Here is a 17,422-nt window from a genome sequence, read left to right as displayed (position 1 = left end):
TTTCATTTCACGTCAGCAGTGTATGAGAGTTATTGCTCTACATCCTTATAAACATTTAGGATTGGCAGTCTTTCAAATTGTAGCCATTCTTATGAGTAGTAATATCTCATTGAGGGTTTCATTTGCATTCCCCTGATAATCAATGGTGTTAACATTTTCATGTGTTTACCAAACATTTCTGTTTTTCATAAAATACTTGCTCAAATCTTTTGCTGATTTTATATCACAATATTAGAATATTGTCACTTACCAGTTCACTGATTTAATAAAATAATCACAGAAGCTTGCAGTTATGATCACAGTGCTAGAATATTTTCATTAGCCATAAAGAAATACTATCTGTAATTCAACTTTTTCCTCTTCATGAACAGCTCCTACCCAAACTAGATTTAAACTTGTCTCTGGATTTACGTGGATATTTCAACCAAGTGTTAGTGCCTTATGCCTAGCTACTCAGGAGGTTGAGATCTGAGTGTTGTGCTTCAAAGCCACCTCAGGCAGAAAAACCCATGAGACTCTTATCTCCAGTTAGCCACTGGAAAATCAGAAGTGGAGCTGTGGCTGAAAGTGGTAGAGCACTAACGTTGAGCTGAAGAGCTCAGAGACAGTATCCATGCCTAGAGTTCAAGGGCCATAACCAAAAAAGAAAAGAAAAGAGGCCCAAGGGCCTGGGGTAGAGGACTTCCTAGAATGTGTAAGGCCCTGAATTTCATCTCCAGCAGCAGAAGAAATAATTGGAATCTTGTAACATTAGTCTTTCGTGACTACTTTGTCCATTTTGTTTGAGTTATTTGATTTCATTGAGTTGAACAACTTTCATATGTTACATAAGAAGAAAATCTGTCCTCTCAGATGGTGTCTTATAGTAAACATTTTTTTTGTGGGTATTTTGGGGCTTGAACTCAGGGCTTAGCCACTCTCCCTGAGCTTCTTTTGTTCAAGGCTTGTCTTCTACTCCTTGAACCACACCATACTTCCAGCTTTCTGTTAGTTTGTTGGAAATGAGTCTCACAGACTTTCCAGCAAGGGCTGGTTTCATACCATGATCTTCTGATCTCAGATTCCTGAATAGCTAAGATTATAGGCATGAGCCACAGCAGCTGGCTGTTTTAGTTTATTTTCATACATTAATGTCTTTCATAATTATCCCTCATCATTCTCTTTCTTTTTTTTTTTTGCCAGTCCTGGGCTTGAGCTCAGGGCCTGAGTACTGTCCTTGGACTTTCTCAAGGCTAGAGCTCTACCACTTGAGCCTCAGCACCACTTCTGGCTTTTTTCTATGTATGTGGTACCGAGGAATCGAACCCGGGTCTTCATGCATGCTAGGCAAGCACTTTAACCACTAGGCCAAACTCCCAGCCTCCCTCATTATTCTCTTTTCCTCTACTTGGTTTTTTTCCTTTGTGATGTCTCTAAAGAACAGGTATTTTATTTTATTTTATTTTGTCTTTTCTTTGTGGTACTGGGAGTCAAGCTTAGGATGTTATACTTGCTAGGCAAGCATTTTGCCACTGAGCTACATCCAGCCTAAGAGTGGGTATTTTAATAAGTTGAATATTAGTCCATAGGTCCATTTTAAACTTCTTCCTGTTTTTTTTTGGTAGCCTAAAAAATGTTGACTTATTCCAAGATAAATATTTTCCTGTTTTTTTCCCCCTAGAAATTGTAATAGTATAGCTTTTGTGTGTAGTCTAGTTGTTAGCACTTATGGATTGATTCTGATCATTACTTTCTTGATATTGCTACTTCTGGGGGAGCTTGCTGCTATGCTTCATGGATTTCCCTTGAGTGTTTCTCAGCTGTTTGCACATCATATTTGAGAATTTTTGTGTGCATCTCTGTTGATTGAACCTGGGAGCTGATATGATTCTGAGCCCTGTCTCATCAGTGATAGAATAAGGGCATTGTGTCCTTCTGAGGATGGCAGAAGAGGCTACTGGATTGTAGCTAGGGTTCAGGAGGTGAGGCTAGTAGCTGTCTCTTACATGTTTTTCTTTCTGCAGCACTTCTCTCCACACTTACATATTCTGCTCTGAAGCAAGTAGCAAGTTTGCACATTCTAAGCAGATCTCATTGTGTTGGCCTTTTTTGCTTCGTATTTCATTGACCCTCAGTCTGTGACACCCATGGATCTTTCCTATATATGTGACATCTACATATTTTGCATGCATACATTTCTCTCTTCTTCTCCTCCTTCCATTCTCTCCCCTTTTTCCCTCTCCCCTTCTCTCTTCCTTCTCCTATTTCTCCTCCATCCTCTCATCTTCCCTTCATCCCTCTCCCTTTCTTTCCTCCTCCTCCTCCCCTCCCCTTGCCAGTACAAGTATATATGTCTATTTAATTTCATTTTTACAGACATGCATAAATATACTTGGATCTTCTATTTTCATTTGACTATATGTTTAACTTTGGGGAATATGTAAAATATTCTTGTGGTTCAAAATTCAAAACATGTAAAAATGACAAGAGCCTTTCCTCATAATTTTGTCCCCAAGTACTTAGTTCTCCCTCATAAAAGTAATATCTACATGTATGTGTAATTAGATTAGAACATCTCTAATTTGCCCCCTTTTATTTTCTACCTAGAAGAAAAGCATTCTGTACCTGGTGGTATATATTTCTACCTAATATCTTACATCTTGGTGATAGCTCCATATCAGAGTATAGTGTTTCTGATGTTTTTTTTCTCCCTATGCTCTTTATAGTGCTTTTGTTACCCAAGTGTGAGGTATATCTGGCTTGAGTAGGCAATATAAGAACTCAGAATCATTTAGTCTGTCCTTGCTCAGGCCACTGCAGTACAGGACTAGAAATTCAGTAAATCTAGGAGCTTTTTTGGTAGCAACATAAACATCAGTACCAGCTAATGCCACATGTCAAAGGCCCTTGCAAAGTTTGTCTGTCCTGCATACAGATAGAGCAGAAAGATGGTATGAGCTGTGTTCTGGGTAACAGAGCTGACATGAGAAAAGAGTCAGGGAGCTTGGATTGACAGAGCAGTGAGGGTGTAACTGCCCAGGTAGAACATAAGGAAGGTAGAGGGAAAGATTATGGGGAGTAGTATGTAGGAAGAAGACCTGCAGGTGATAGACTGAGGAAGGAGTCAATCTCCCACCTCCTGAAGGGGGTCAGAAGATATTCAGGTTGCTCGCACTAGAAAGCTGAGTAACCTTTGGTAGGAGGGCTGTGGTTGTGATAAGTTTCTGATAGAGTTTGATCTGGCTCCTCTTATTTGACCTCTATCCATCCATCTGCCACATAAATAGAGATATAGTAAAACTGCTTCTAATAGTTGAAACTATTGATCTTACGATCAGCTTCTTTAAAATCAGTCATGAAATGGAATTCATAAATGATAGAAGCTTCCAACATACATATTAAAAATCAAAAAAAGGTCCTCTTAAAAGAAGACATACGGGCTGGGAGTTTGGCCTCTTGGCAGAGTGCTTGTCTAGCATGCATGAAGACTTGAGTTTGATTCCTGGGTACCACATACATAGAAAAAGCAAGAAGTGATGTTGTGGCTCAAGTGGTAGAACTCTAGCCTTGAGAAAGCCCAAGGTACAGTTCTCAGGCCCTGAGTTCAAGCCCTAGGACTGGCAAAAAAAAGTGTGTGGGGGGGGTGAGAGTTTGGCCTAGCGGTGTAGAGTGCTTGCCTAACATGCATGAAGAGCTGGGTTCGATTCCTCAGTACCACATATATAGAAAAAAAAAGCCAGAAATCGTGCTATGGCTCAAGTGGTAGAACTCTAGCCTTGAGAAAGCCCAAGGACAGTGCTCAGGCCCTGAGCTCAAGGCCCAGGACTGGCAAAAAAAAAAAAAAGACATGCATACTGTTTCACACAGTATTTCAGTATGATTGCACTGAAAAAACAAAGACTTCTCCACAACTTTCCAGAACATTTTCAGGTCAATGGGCAGCACTACTTTATTATTGATAGCCACAGGGTCAGGCCACACTGTATTTCAAGATTGCCTTACTCCTTTATGTTTGTGTTTTAGATAAGTGCTATAGAGTGCATTTTCATTTGCCATATCGATGGCAGTTCTTCGATGGAGGCAAATGGAAAGATTTGGACAAAATGGAGCTTATTGAAGAGGCATATAGCAATCCCAAAAAAGACAGGTAAGAAATATGTTACTTGTGTGCAGTGTAGGAGGTGTGGTGTAAACAATGTTTAGTTTTGTTTCCAGCTATCCATTCTGGGTTTTGAACTCACTGCCTTGAACTTTCTAGTCAAGGCTCTGTCACTTAAGCCATGTTTCTTATTCTTTGTCCTTTCCTTATTTTTCAAATAGGGTCTTGCTTTTTGCCTGAGCAAGTCTGGACAGGAATCTTCCCATTTGTGCTTTCTGTCTAGTTGGGATGACATGCACAGGCTGTTGTACTCAGTGTTTGTTTGTTGGGTTTTTTTTGTTTGTTTGTTTTTGAGATTAACATAGAGTCTTGTGAATTCCTCCTCTTCAGGAATCCTTTTGATCTCAGCCTCTCAAAGAGCTGGGATTACAGGCCTGAGACATTGTGCCTGCCTAAGCAGTATTAAGTTTTGATGGTGGTCATGAAACATTCTCTCCCTCTCTCCCTCTCTCCCTCTCTCCTTCTCTCCTTCTCTCCCTCTCTCCCTCTCTTTAGTGTGTACTAATTGTACCAAGGAATTTTGCCATGGTATTTCAGATAAGTATATATTATATTTTAATCAAAATAGCCTTTTTGCTTCCTATTCCCCCCATTCCTTATTGATCAAAAATTTACTGAGATTCCTTATGCCACTTTTCATACATAGTTGTAATGTATTTCACAATTATTTGTCCAATTTTTCTTTCCTTTCTTCCACCTGAAACAGTCCCATAGTTAGAATCATTTTCTTCGTGTGTATATTACATATATATATATGTATTACACATGTGTGTGTATATATACACACACACACACACACATTCACATGTCTATGAGTATATATTTACTTTAGGTCTGACTTTTCCACAATGGACAAAGACATTCAGAATTTGGTTTTTTGATCTTGGCTTATCTCAATATGTTGATCTCCAGTTCTATCCATTTCATTCATGGCATGATTTCAATTTTTTTTGGCTATATAATATTCCATGGTATATATTTATCCTATTTATTCATCTGTTATTGGGAACCTCAGTTGCTTCTATGGTTTGGCTGTTGTGAATAGGGCTGCAGTAAACATGAGTATGCCGGTATGTCTCTTGACTGTTGTATTCCTCCAGCTATATGTCTGATAGCAGTATGACATAGTCATAAGGTAGGTCTGTTATTAGTTTTTTGAAGAATATCAGTACTAAATTTTTCTGTACTTGTCTTCAGTATCATTGAAGTACCACCAGGACAAGTATCGTGTTAGCCACTACACAGGAGTCTGTTCTGGCCTCTAGTCACTATCTATTAATACAACAGTGTTACTTGAGCTTTATTATAATAGGTGAAGGAGGCATCTGTTAAGGCTAAGTCCCCTCTTTGCTTTTCTTCTAATTGCCTTGTTTCTTTTTGAGAAGTTAAACATCTCTGTCAGCTTTCACAGTAAACATGGTTGCATTTTAAAGTTGGAATTATACTGACCATTGTCAGTTTGGAGAGAGTAATAGCTTATGTCATTGTTACCATCATTGTCTCAACCTTGAGCTCTTCAAATATTGCTTCTGTGGAAATCCAGTTAGATGTATCTTGAAATTTCCACACTTGTCTTTTATGTTTTCTAGCTTTGTCTTTCATTCCCTGTTTGCTTTCTTGCTGCTGAATTTAGGGGGAAATTCTTCTCAGTTCACAGGTACCAGTTCAGTTTTGTCCCACCTGTGAATTTAAATGTTCTATTGTTATTTATTTCTAAAAGTTGTATTTTTTTCTTTTAAATTTATCTGAGTGTGTAGGTATTTATTTTTCGATACTGAATTTAAATTCAAGGCTTTATGTTTGCAGAAACTATACCATGTTCCTCCCCCTTTTGCTTTGTTTATTATTATTATTTTGGATAGTGTCTTGTGTTTTTGCTTTGCACTGTTCTTGGGCTATTGTCTTTGTACCTGTGCCTTCCATGTAGCTGAGATTATAGGCTATCACCATGCTTATTTATTGAGATTTGATATTCTTAACTCTTCGCTTAGGCTGGGCTGGAAGCACAGTTCTCTCAATTTCTACCTCCCGAGTAGCTGGAATTACAAGAGTGAGCCACCAAGTTCTGCTACCTGGGAATTTTTTTTTTTAATGAATCCTTGCTTACACTTTTGCTGTTTAGTTTATTATTTTATCTAATTTATTTTTTGTCAGTCCTAGGGCTTGAACTCTGGGGGTCTGAGCACTGTCTTTGGGCTTTCTGCAAGGCTAGAGTTCTGCCACTTGAGCCACAGCACCACTTCCAGCTTTTTTTTTTATGAATGTGGTATCAAGGAATCAAACCTGGGTCTTCATGTATGCTAGGCAAACACTCTGCCGCTAGGCCAAACTCCCAGCCCTGTTTATTTTACTTTATTTTTTTAAATTATTAACATTGATTTTTACATCATATTTCAAATGTCATGTTTAGCAAGCAAGTTTTCAAGAAGGGATTCTCTATATACAATCTTTGGCACATAGATTTGAGAACATAGTTAAAATTAAGCTGAGCGTTTGTATGTCATAGATACATATCAACCTATATAATACAACATTATTTCTATAGAGTATATATCTCATCATATTGTTTAGTTTATTTTTAAGAGTACTTAATACATGTTTATATCTAGTTTGTAGCCCTTGGTAGTTATTTTTGTCAACTAGACTTTCTCATAGTGTCTTGTGTCCACACAAGTTTTGTGATACGCCTTTGAGGTTTTTTGATGAAACTTTGTGGGAATTCATATGAGACTTGAATTGAGTTAATCAAAAGTCCTTGGGGACGTTTTCCCCCCTCTTCCATTTGGAACCAGCAGGAATGCAGGAAAATTTCCTTCTTGACTATGTTGGTGACAGGTTCCCTCACTAGTCTCCCTTTACTAATCTAACATTTTTCAGGACCCTGGCTTTCTGCAGAAATGTTCCTTTTGAAATTCAATTTCTATCTTTTTTTTTTTTCAACTTCTATCTTACTCAGACCCTATGTTTGTTTTGGGTTTCTCTTTGGTTGCTGCAAAGAAGGCTTTTGGTCATTGCTTAGTGACACAGCCCTGGCCTCAGCTTCTGCTTTTTCTCTCTGGCTTTGTTCTTCTGTTTAGTCTTCTAGTAGTTTCACATATAGGAGGGAAGCCTGTTCTTGAGGCCATATATGCAGGAAGCTAGATTGCTTCCTTTAAGCTCTGTCAAGTAGCTGTTTATTCTTGCACATGTTTATTGATTAGCCTGCCTAGGCTTCTGTCTTCTTGAGTCTGTTTCCTATTGAGATAATGAAATAAAAGCCTCACCTTATAGGATTGGGAAAACAATCTATTACACATAAAGCACTTAATTCAGGTCTGGCTCATTAAACATTTAGTATTTGATAACTCTCTTTCCTTCCTTCCTTCCTTCCTTCCTTCCTTCCTTCCTTCCTTCCTTCCTTCCTTCCTTCCTTCTTTCTTTCTTTCTTTTTTTGTGTGGGTCATGGGACTCGAACTCAGCCTGGGCGCTGTCACCGAGCTCTTCAGTTTAAGGCTATCACCCTATACTTGAGCCAAGCCTACTTCCCGCTTTCTAGAGGTTAACTGGAGATAAGTCTCAGGTCCTTTTGTGCTGGGCTGGCTTTGAACCTTGATCCTCAGATCTCAGCCTCCTGAGTAACTAGGATTACAGGCATGAGCCACCATGTGGCAGTGGCAGTTTGGGAATTTATTTTATTTTTACCTTGCTGGGAATTCAATTCAGGGCCTGATACATGCCAGGTAAATGCTCAGCCACTGAGTTTTTAGTCTCTAGTTCAACAGAATTTTGAAAAGTAATACTTAGTAATACAGCATTTTGAGATGAATTTTTATGATAACTAGTCTTCTATGTTGTCCTAATTATATTTTTCACATAGAACTAATCTTTGAAAAGCATCCTGTCTCCTTTCTGGAAGCTAAATGCACACAAGCTATTTAGTATTTATATCTTTCCAGCTGTTTGCTCATTCATAGTGGAAACTGAGGAGCCTGTGAGTTTAGTCAGTAGTTTTCAATCTTGTCTTCCATTTTCTTTTGCAGGATCTTGTGTTCAGAGGCAATTGGTGGCTTTCACTTTGGTCATCTGAACTTTGACACCATGAGATTCTGTGCTTCCCAGGTTCGCCGCCTTTCCACAGCTTCCTCAGTCACCAAACCTCCACACTTTATCCTCACCACTGACTGGATTTGGTATTGGAATGATGAGTTTGATTCTTGGCAAGAATATGGAAAACAGGTAAGTGTGACAAAAAGATATTTTTCCCAGGGTAGAGGAGCCATTGGGGAAAAAAAAAGAGCATAGGAATTACAGGGGGCTATCTTTGGTAAAATCAAGGATCCTCAGATCTATGATGACTTTGGGGGCACATTACAGCACATATAGATAATTTGGAGTTTATTTGTATATGCTTTCGTCTTTGAACAACTAGATCTCTCTCTCTCTCTCTCTCTCTCTCTCTCTCTCTCTCTCTCTCTCTCTCTCTCTCTCTCTCTCTCCCCCTCTCTCCCTCTCTCTCCCTCTCTCCCTCTCTCTCCCTCTCTCTCCCTCTCTCTCCCTCTCTCCCTCTCTCTCTCTCTCTCCCTCTCTCTCCCTCTCTCTCCCTCTCTCTCCCTCTCTCTCCCTCTCTCTCCCTCTCTCTCCCTCTCTCTCTCCCTCTCTCTCCCTCTCTCTCCCTCTCTCTCCCTCTCTCTCCCTCTCTCTCTCCCTCTCTCTCCCTCTCTCTCCCTCTCTCTCCCTCTCTCTCCCTCTCTCTCCCTCTCTCTCCTCTCTCTCCTCTCTCTCCTCTCTCTCTCTCTCTTGTTGGTTGTAGGGCCTGAACTCTGGGCCCAGGTGTTTCTCCTGAGCTCTTCAGCTCTAGGCTACTGCAGTACTTCCCATTTTCTAGTGATTAATTGGAGATAAGAATCTCAAGGTCTCTTTAGTGTCTGGGTTGGCTTTGAATGGGCAATCCTCAAATCTCAGCCTAGGATTACAGGCATGAGCCACCACACCTGGCTTGAACAACTAGATATCTCTTGACTAATGAGAACTGAATGATAAAAACAAAAAAACAAACATAGTGAGATCAGGTTCTTCATTGGTTTTCGCTAAAATAGGAAGGTGCATCACTTACTTGTTAACAAAACTCTAGACCTGTACCCAAGCATTTAGGTATGTTTGTGTAGCTGTAATATAAAATTTTAAGACCTTTCAAACTGTCTTTTGTTGTTGTTGTTGTTGGTCGTGGGGCTTTAACTCTGGGCTGTCCCTGAGCTCTTCAGCTACCTCTTGAACCACAGTGCCACTTCCAGTTTTCTGGGGGTTAATTGGAGATAAGAGTTCCACCGACTTTAGTGCCCTCTGAGCTGGCTTTGAGCTGGCTTTGACCCATGATTCTCATATCTCAGCCTCCTGAGTAGCTAGGATTATATGGGTGAGCCACCACACCCAGCTCAAACTGTCTTTCTGCCCTACCCTTGAGCCAAGCCTCACTTCCTGTTTTCTACAGGTTAATTGGAGATGAAGAGTCTCAGGTCCTCTTGCTCCTGGGCTGGCTTTGAACCTTGATTCTCAGGTCTCAGCCTCCTGAGTAGGATTACAGGTGTAAGCCACACCCCGCTTGGAAATACTATTTATACAAGGATTCTTCCCCACAGTTCCTCCCCAAAATTGAGCTATGGGTGTGATAATAGATATTTGCACTCCCTGGGTTGTAGGAGGCTCGATTGAAGCTTTAAAAGTCAGATGCTCTTCTAGTCTACCTTTGATTATTTGTCATAAGGAATTTTGACTATAAGGTTTGAGTCAGGAGAAAAGATGCCTGTGTCTTCCCTCTCTTTCTGTTGCTATTGGCTCCTTGCTTCATTTCCTCAGGCCAAAAAGGGCCAGATTTGTCGTCTTACCTTTTTTTTTTTTTTTGCCAGTCTTGGGGCTTGAGCTCAGGGCCTGGACACTGTCCTTGGACACTTTTTGCTCAAGGCTAACACTCTGCCACTTGAGTCACAGCACCACTTCTGGCTTTTTCTGTGTATGTGGTACCAAGGAATCGAACCCGGGCTTCATACATGCTAGTAGAGTACTCTACCATTAAGCTACACTCCAGGCCCAAGGAAGGGGTTTTTTTTTTTTTTTTTTTGGTTGGTCATGGAGCTTGAACTTTAGGCCTGGGCACTCTCCCCTGGTCTCTTCAGCTCAAGGCTATCCCTCTTACCACTGGAGCCACTGAGCCACTTCCAGTTTTTTGGTGGTTAATTAGAGGTAAGAGTCTTACGGACTTGGGTGCCTGGGCTGGTTTTGAACCATGATTCTCAGATCTGAGCCTCCTGAGTAGCTAGGAGATGTGAGCCATTGGTACCTGGCCCAAGGAAGAGATTTTTAAGCCACTTTCTCATTCATTCTAATCTAATGGTTTTTGGTTTTTTTTTTTTAACTTCTCAAAGTGACCATTTTATTTATTTATTTGTTTATGTATTGCCAGTCCTGAGGCTTGAACTCAAGGGTTTGAGCACTGTCCTTGGGCTTTCTCAAGGCTAGCACTCTACCACTTGAGCCACAGCACCATTTCTGGCTTTTTCTATGTGGTACTGAGTAATCGAACCGAGGTGTTCGTGCCTGTTAGGCAAGCACTCTACACTAGGCCAAATTTCTGGTCCAGTCTAGTGGGTATTTATTTTTAATTTAGTTTTTGATGCTGGTCCTGAGGCTTGAACTCAAGCCCATGTTAATTAAGAGGTTTCTACTGCCAAAGCCATAGCTTCACTTCCGCACTAGTGGTTTAGTTTTAAAGGAGAAACTTAGGTAAGAACATAAGAACAAACCATAAAATACAAGTTATTTCGAACACCTGTTACACTCTCAATTTATTCTTATTCACATTCAGGTCTTTTGACATATGTATCTTTTTGTTCCAGGAAACCTTTTCTGAGTTGTTTCTCATATTTCTTGGTCATTCTCAATAAGTTCCCTTAACAGTAAGTTCCTTAGCTTTTGTAGCATGCCATGTACCTCTTTGGGAGATCTTGAGCGTGATACATTGTCTTGTCTGCTTGCTTTTGTTTCCTCTTCCTTCCTTGCTAGATTGAGTCTCTGAAGATGCTAGAGCAGATCTTTTTTTAATTTTATTATCCATAAACTGAAGAACTGTGATCTAGGAAGAATAGGATGAAATCAAGAAGAGGAAGTAGGGAAATTCATAGAACAGAGGATCTTATTAGGTTCAATGACTTTAACTTTAGTTATTAGTATTATAAAGTATGAAAATGATGATATAGGTAACATTCACTAAGTAGTTTTCCCAGTCAGTATGCCTTAGGCCTTAGGCCTCTTTGTAGTTACTTTTACAACCCTGTGATACTAGTATAATTCTGTTACATATTGGATGAGTATGCTAAGTATGATAATTATCACTCTATATAGTTGATAAATGAGACAAGAGATTTTCAACTTATCAGTAGAGAGTCAGTAATCTGGGAATATTAGTCCATTATCTGTTGCTGCTATCAAATAACTGGTTGAATACTTTTAAAAATATCTTAAATTTATGTGTCAGTGATTGCATATAGAGATCCCATTCTTGCATACTTATTTGAAATATGTAAAAAATCAATGTTAATAAAATCTTTTAATTAAAAAAAAGAGTAGCCTGGCGCTGGTGGCTCATACCTATAATCCTAACATAGTTACTCAGGAGGCTGAGATCTGAGGATTGTAGTTCAAAACCAGCTTGGACCAAAAGTCCAAGAGACTCTTATCTCCAATTAATTTATCACCCAAAAACTGGAGCAGTGGCTCAAAGTGGTAGAGCACTGGCCCTGAGTAGAAAAACTCAAGGACAGCACCCAGGTTCAATCCTCGTGAAAAGAAGAGAAGTGGTACAAGGCACTCGTGGCTCATGCTTGTGATCCTAGCTACTCAGGAGGTTGAGATATGAGGATCATGGTTCAAAGCCAGCTGGAGCAAGAAAATCTGTGAGATTCTTACCTCAGAAACCAGAAGTGGGGCTGTGGCTCTAAGCGGTAGAGCACTACGTTGAACAAAAGAGCTCAGGGACAACATCCAATCCCAAGTTTAAGCCCCATGACCACCCAAAGAAACTGTTTTATTGAGCTCACAGGAAGCTGGAAGTCCAAGATCAGGTGCTCCCATATGTTTGATTGCTGATGTTCTCTTGGCTGGCTTACAAAATGGTATAGGTTACCAGAGTATAGCCATATGCAAAAGAGGACAAGAGGGTAAGGTTGTTTTGTTTTATAATAACCCACTCTTGAGAGAACTCCACTGACTAGCATCAGTATCTTAAAGGTTCTACCCCATTTAGTTAACATTGCCACCCAAATCATAGTTGGGACCAGAATTCAAATTCAGATTCAGTCCTAATTAGGTAATTGTTGAGGCATGAGTGAAGTGGATAGCTGAATGAAATAGGAATGCTCTTCAAGGGACCAGAAAAAAAACCACATAGTGGGAGGATTGAAGTTTAAGGGATTGGTGGGAATTGAACACCCAGAGGAAACAGTGCTGGCTTGGCAAGTAGCATGAGAGAATTTACACAAAAAGTTTCACTGTGACTTAAACAGCTATGTAATTCTGAGGAACTTGGATATGTTCTTTTCCATTGCTTACAATACTGTACATTGCTCAACGTGACTTGTACTTACTGCCTTCCATTTACCACGGCAGGTTCAGGAGAATGGTGCTATTTCCTTTCCATTCCTCTATCCCTGAATACCTGCTTCCCGATGCCTTCTTCCCCGTAACAGGACTTTCTGGAATGAATGGATGCCACCAGCAGTGTCTTTGCTTACCTGTGTAGGTTCTTGCTTCCATGAAATTTCTGGCTTTCTTACAGGGCACAGCGCACCCTGTAACCACCATCAGCAGCAGTGACGTGGAGAAGGCCTACCTGGCATTCTGTGCCCCAGGGTCTGCTGCCCAAGGAGCCACTTTGAAGTTCCAAGCTGGAAAGCACAACTATGAGTTAGACTTCAAAGGTATCCTACTTCAGAGCATAACCTGACTTATGTGTACAGCCCTTCCACACTAACCTGGGGCCTAAGCGGGTATGGGAAAGGAAAGGGTATATCTATTCAGAAAGGCAAAAAGAACCATTGAAGATGATGTTGGCCTGCACAGTGAAGGAAACAGGGATGATGAGAACTAGGAAGAACTGAAGCACAGAGGGACTATCAGGGTCAGTGAATGCTGGGTGACTGCCCTGAAGGTTGTAAACCGGTCCTTTAGTGCTTGTGAGTTAACCTCAGTCTGGTAAGGCCCAGGTAGATCCATTATTCAGGTCCTCTTCATCTCTCCTTGGCATGGTAATTGCTGCTGTCTTTTCTGTAGGCACCTTTAGATCTTTGAGTGACATCGGCCAGGTTAAACATGTTATAGGACATGTTTCTATTAAATGTCTTGTACTTAGTAATGTTCTGAAACTTGAACTCAAATAATTTGTCCCAATTGCTTTACCTTATAAAAGTAGACCAAATGGGGGCCGGAAGTTTGGCCTAGTGATAGAGTGCTTGCCTAGCATACATGAAGACCCGGGTTCGATTCCTCGGTACCACATACATAGAAAAAGCCAGAAGTGGTGCTGAGGTTCAAGGGTAGAGCTCTAGCCTTGAGAAAGTCCAAGGACAGTGCTCAGACCCTGAGCTTAAGCCCAGGACTAGCAAAAAAAAAAAAAAAAAAGTAGACCAAATGCCCTTTGGGCAATTCCTTCAGCTGTCTACTTGGGAGAATATTTTAAGTTCTAGTTTTGCTGGACAGAGGTCCCCTCCATTCCCCTCCATTTTTTCTCCTTTCCTTCCCTCCCTCCTTCCCTCTCTCCTTCCCTTCTTTTTTCTTTCTAATAATTTAACCCAGGGTCTTGTACATTCTAGGATAGCACTCTATCATTTAAGCTGTGCTCTGAGCTCCATTGTATTTGTGTGTCTGTGCATTCATGTGTGCATGTATACATGCATGTGCTTAAACTCTGGGTGCTGACCCTGAGCATTTGTGCTCAGGGTTGGTGCTCTACCACTTGAGCCACAGCTCCCCTTCTAGCTTTTTGTAGTTAAGAGGAGATAAGAGTCATATGGACTCTTCCACCTGGGCTAGCTTTGAACTATGATCCTCAAATCTCAGCCTCCTAAGTAGCTAAGATTATAAGTGTGAGCCTCTGGTAATTTTTTTGGTCCATTTCTATATGGTCATATTAGTCTGTCCCTGTCCAGTTCAGCTTTGCTTGCGTTTCATACTTAGAGTCCTTCTGAATGTCCAGCATGTTACAGGATAGTCAGCGCTTTCTTCTTGACACAGTGTAATGCCTTTGCTATTTTTGTGGATTTGCTTCTACATGGAGAACAGAATATCTTCAGTGATTTATATAACCACTGCTTATTTTTAGCCAGTAATTAAAAAATATTAAGTAGTTCCACAAAAGTGGCTTATAATTTTGAAACATTTGATGTTTTGCTTAAGGGAGGATCTTTGCTTGTTTTGGGGAAGGATGGGGGTTGGGGACTTGAACTCGAGGCCTGGGTGCCATCCCTGGGCTCTCCAGCTCAAGGCTAGCACCACTTTGAACTACAGCGCCACTTCTGGTTTTCTGGTGGTTAATTGGAGACAAGAATCTCATGGAGTTTTGTGCCTGGGCTGGCTTTGAACCACGATCCTCAGATTTCAGCCTCCTTAGTAGCTAGGATTACAGGCGTGAGCCACCTGTGCCCAGCTCTTTGCTTTTTAATATGTTCATCAGAGTAAGTTTCCTTCTGCCCTTCAGTGGGAATAACTTCTTTTTTTTTAATTTTTTTTATTGTAATTAGTAAAAGGGTTACATGATATTTGCCAGATAGAAGGTGCATTAATTCGCATACATTGATACCCTTTCACATGTCTTGGTACCCATTTCCCTCCCCCCCCCACACCCCCCTCCCACAGTGGGAATAACTTCTGTTGGAGAACACTAACATAGATGACATAGTTTGTGCTCTACAGTTGATAAGACTATTGGTGTGTGGAAGGTTACAGAGAGAATGGGGTAAATGATATAAATCAGAATTTCTTTGAGGAACAGGTCCAATGTAACTATCACTCATCTGCTGCTTATCACAATTTGAAATAATTCTTTTAAGTGTCTGAATATATAAAAACATACATTGCAAAAATGTCAAATGCACCTTTATTGTTCTCACCTTAGAGCTCCTTCCCAAGAAACAGACTTTTAGGGAAAGGATGAGGATGATTCTTACACACAGGTAGTTAGTAAAAGCATGCTCATTGCAGCTGCACTAAACTCATTTGGATGGGCATGATTTGTTGGTTTTCTTATTTAATGATAGATAATAGTATCCACAAAAAAGTTGTTAGTTTGCTTTGCCCTCACAGTATCTCACTATTGTATATAATGAATGAATTTCTGCCATGTTTAACATTTTTTAGGAAGCACGTACATTTTTTTTTTTGTCATTGATCAGGTCAGGGGACTTTAACTCTGGGCCTGGACACTGTCCCTAAGCTCTTCAGCTCAAGGCTGCTGCCCCACCCCTAGAGCCACATCTCCACTTCTGGTTTTCTGGTGGTTAATTGAAGATAAGAGTCTCACGTTCTTGGCTTTGAACTTCAATTCTCAGATCTCAGCCTCCTGAGTAACTAGGATTACAGGCATGAGCAACAGTACCCGGTTCTGAATAACTCTGATTTATTATATGTGTTTAATAAGTCAATAAAAACTGAAGTGTGCTGTCAGTAGAAGGGTGAGTGATGTGTAACAGAATGGTCATGTAATTTGTGTGTGCTTGTGGACACTGGATGAGACTAGGTGGTTGCAGTGTGGAGGTTACTTGCTCAGGGAGTTAGACTCTTCATACTCAAATACAGTAAGGTAAAATCCCAGACATCTACAGTTTTTAGTATTAAAGTGTTCTTAAAATGAAAATAAAATTATTCTTTTAAGTATGCAAATTAGTACTTAACAAAATTTTCCTAGTGAGACACATATAGCTTCTAGGTGTTCATCATTTTTAACTTAAGGGTAGTGTCCAAACCCCCTTATCAGAATGAGTATGAAGCTGAGGTTGAAACAGCAATAATTTTTTTTATTAAAAATGATACATGGTCTAAAGGTAGATGAATAGTGCTGTTAGGCAGTTTAATCAAACTAAAAAATGTCTGTGAATTAAATTATTGTATCAACTCTAAATCTCTCAATTCAAGCTGTGGTAATTTGTTTTCAGGTTGAGCTGTAGCTTATTTTATATCCAAGCTGGGAAAAATTACTAAGAAAAATAATAGTTTAAATAAGATTGGAAGGAGCAATTTAAAAGCACTCAGTATAATTGATACATCAATTACTAATCATTTCTCTATTCATTAAAGCCACCCTCCTAAGGATACCTGTTTTCTTTATAAATATTTGAAATGTATAAGATTGCCTTATATTAAAGTCTCATTCTGGGGTTTACACATATGAATTACTTTTCCAACCCATTTAATTTATGTTTATAAAAAGTTACTGCCCTGTATGTGTGCTGTTTTCATTGTCTGTGTTGTTTCAGCTTTCATTCAGAAAAACCTGGCCTATGGCACCATCAGAAAGGTTTGTCGCCGACCCAAATATGTGTCTCCTTTGGATGTGCAGAGAAAACAAACCTGGTAGGTTGAATGTGGAAAGTTTGGTTGGCGTATTTTGGCATCATTTGGAATGTGTTCTGTAGATAGTATACGACAGTCTGACTGGCTTGTATAACTCTCCCACTCTACTGTCATCCAAACCTATGAGCTGAGAAAATCTTCCAGCCAGAGAGAATTACCCTTGTGGGCAGGAGATTCATCACACAATGAATGACAAGTCTGCTTTTTCGGATGTACAAGCCTGGCTAGACTTTGAAGGCAGCCATCAGTTTGTCTTTGCCGTGATAGAGTTTGGTTTTGTTTTGTTTTGGTGCTTGTATTGGTGCTTGACTCAGGCCTAGCCCTATCCCTGAGCTTTTTAACTCAAGGATAACACTTGAGACAGAGCTCTATTTCTGGATTTTTGGTGATTAATTGGAGATGAGAGTTTCAAGAAGCTGGGTACAGTGGCTCATGCCTTGTAATCCTAGCTAATCCAGAAGCTGAGATCAGAGGATTGTGGCTCAAAGTCAGACTGGGCATAAAAAGTCCATGAGATTTTTATCTCCAATTAACCACCAGAAAACCAGAAGTGGTGCCGTGGTTCAGAGTGGTGTACAGTGCTAGTCTTGAGCTGAACAGTTCAAGGACAGTGTTCAGGCCCAGAACTCAAGCCACATGACTGAAAGAATAGTCTCACAGACTTTCCTATCTCAGCCTCCTAAGTAGCTA

General features: G+C 40.2%; 1 protein-coding gene across 2 annotated transcripts in view; it reads left to right on the top strand.

Moving 5' to 3' along the window:
* The window catches only part of Parp12 (poly(ADP-ribose) polymerase family member 12), a 39,469-nt gene that overhangs the window by 9,838 nt on the left and 12,209 nt on the right, over window positions 1–17,422 (top strand). For both annotated transcript variants that reach the window (XM_090333406.1, XM_090333405.1), the window contains exons 5-8: window positions 4,003–4,126; window positions 8,158–8,353; window positions 12,945–13,086; window positions 16,636–16,732. In XM_090333406.1, coding sequence (XP_090189532.1) covers window positions 4,003–4,126; window positions 8,158–8,353; window positions 12,945–13,086; window positions 16,636–16,732 — 559 coding nt within the window. The remainder of the gene's footprint in view (window positions 1–4,002; window positions 4,127–8,157; window positions 8,354–12,944; window positions 13,087–16,635; window positions 16,733–17,422) is intronic.

This window comes from Megascapheus bottae, chromosome 5, assembly GCF_031878675.1.
Source record: "Megascapheus bottae isolate mThoBot1 chromosome 5, mThoBot2.hap1, whole genome shotgun sequence".
Classification (NCBI taxonomy): Eukaryota; Metazoa; Chordata; class Mammalia; order Rodentia; family Geomyidae; genus Megascapheus; species Megascapheus bottae.
Note: the sequence above shows the minus strand (reverse complement) of the source record. Positions and strands in the feature narration are given on the sequence as shown.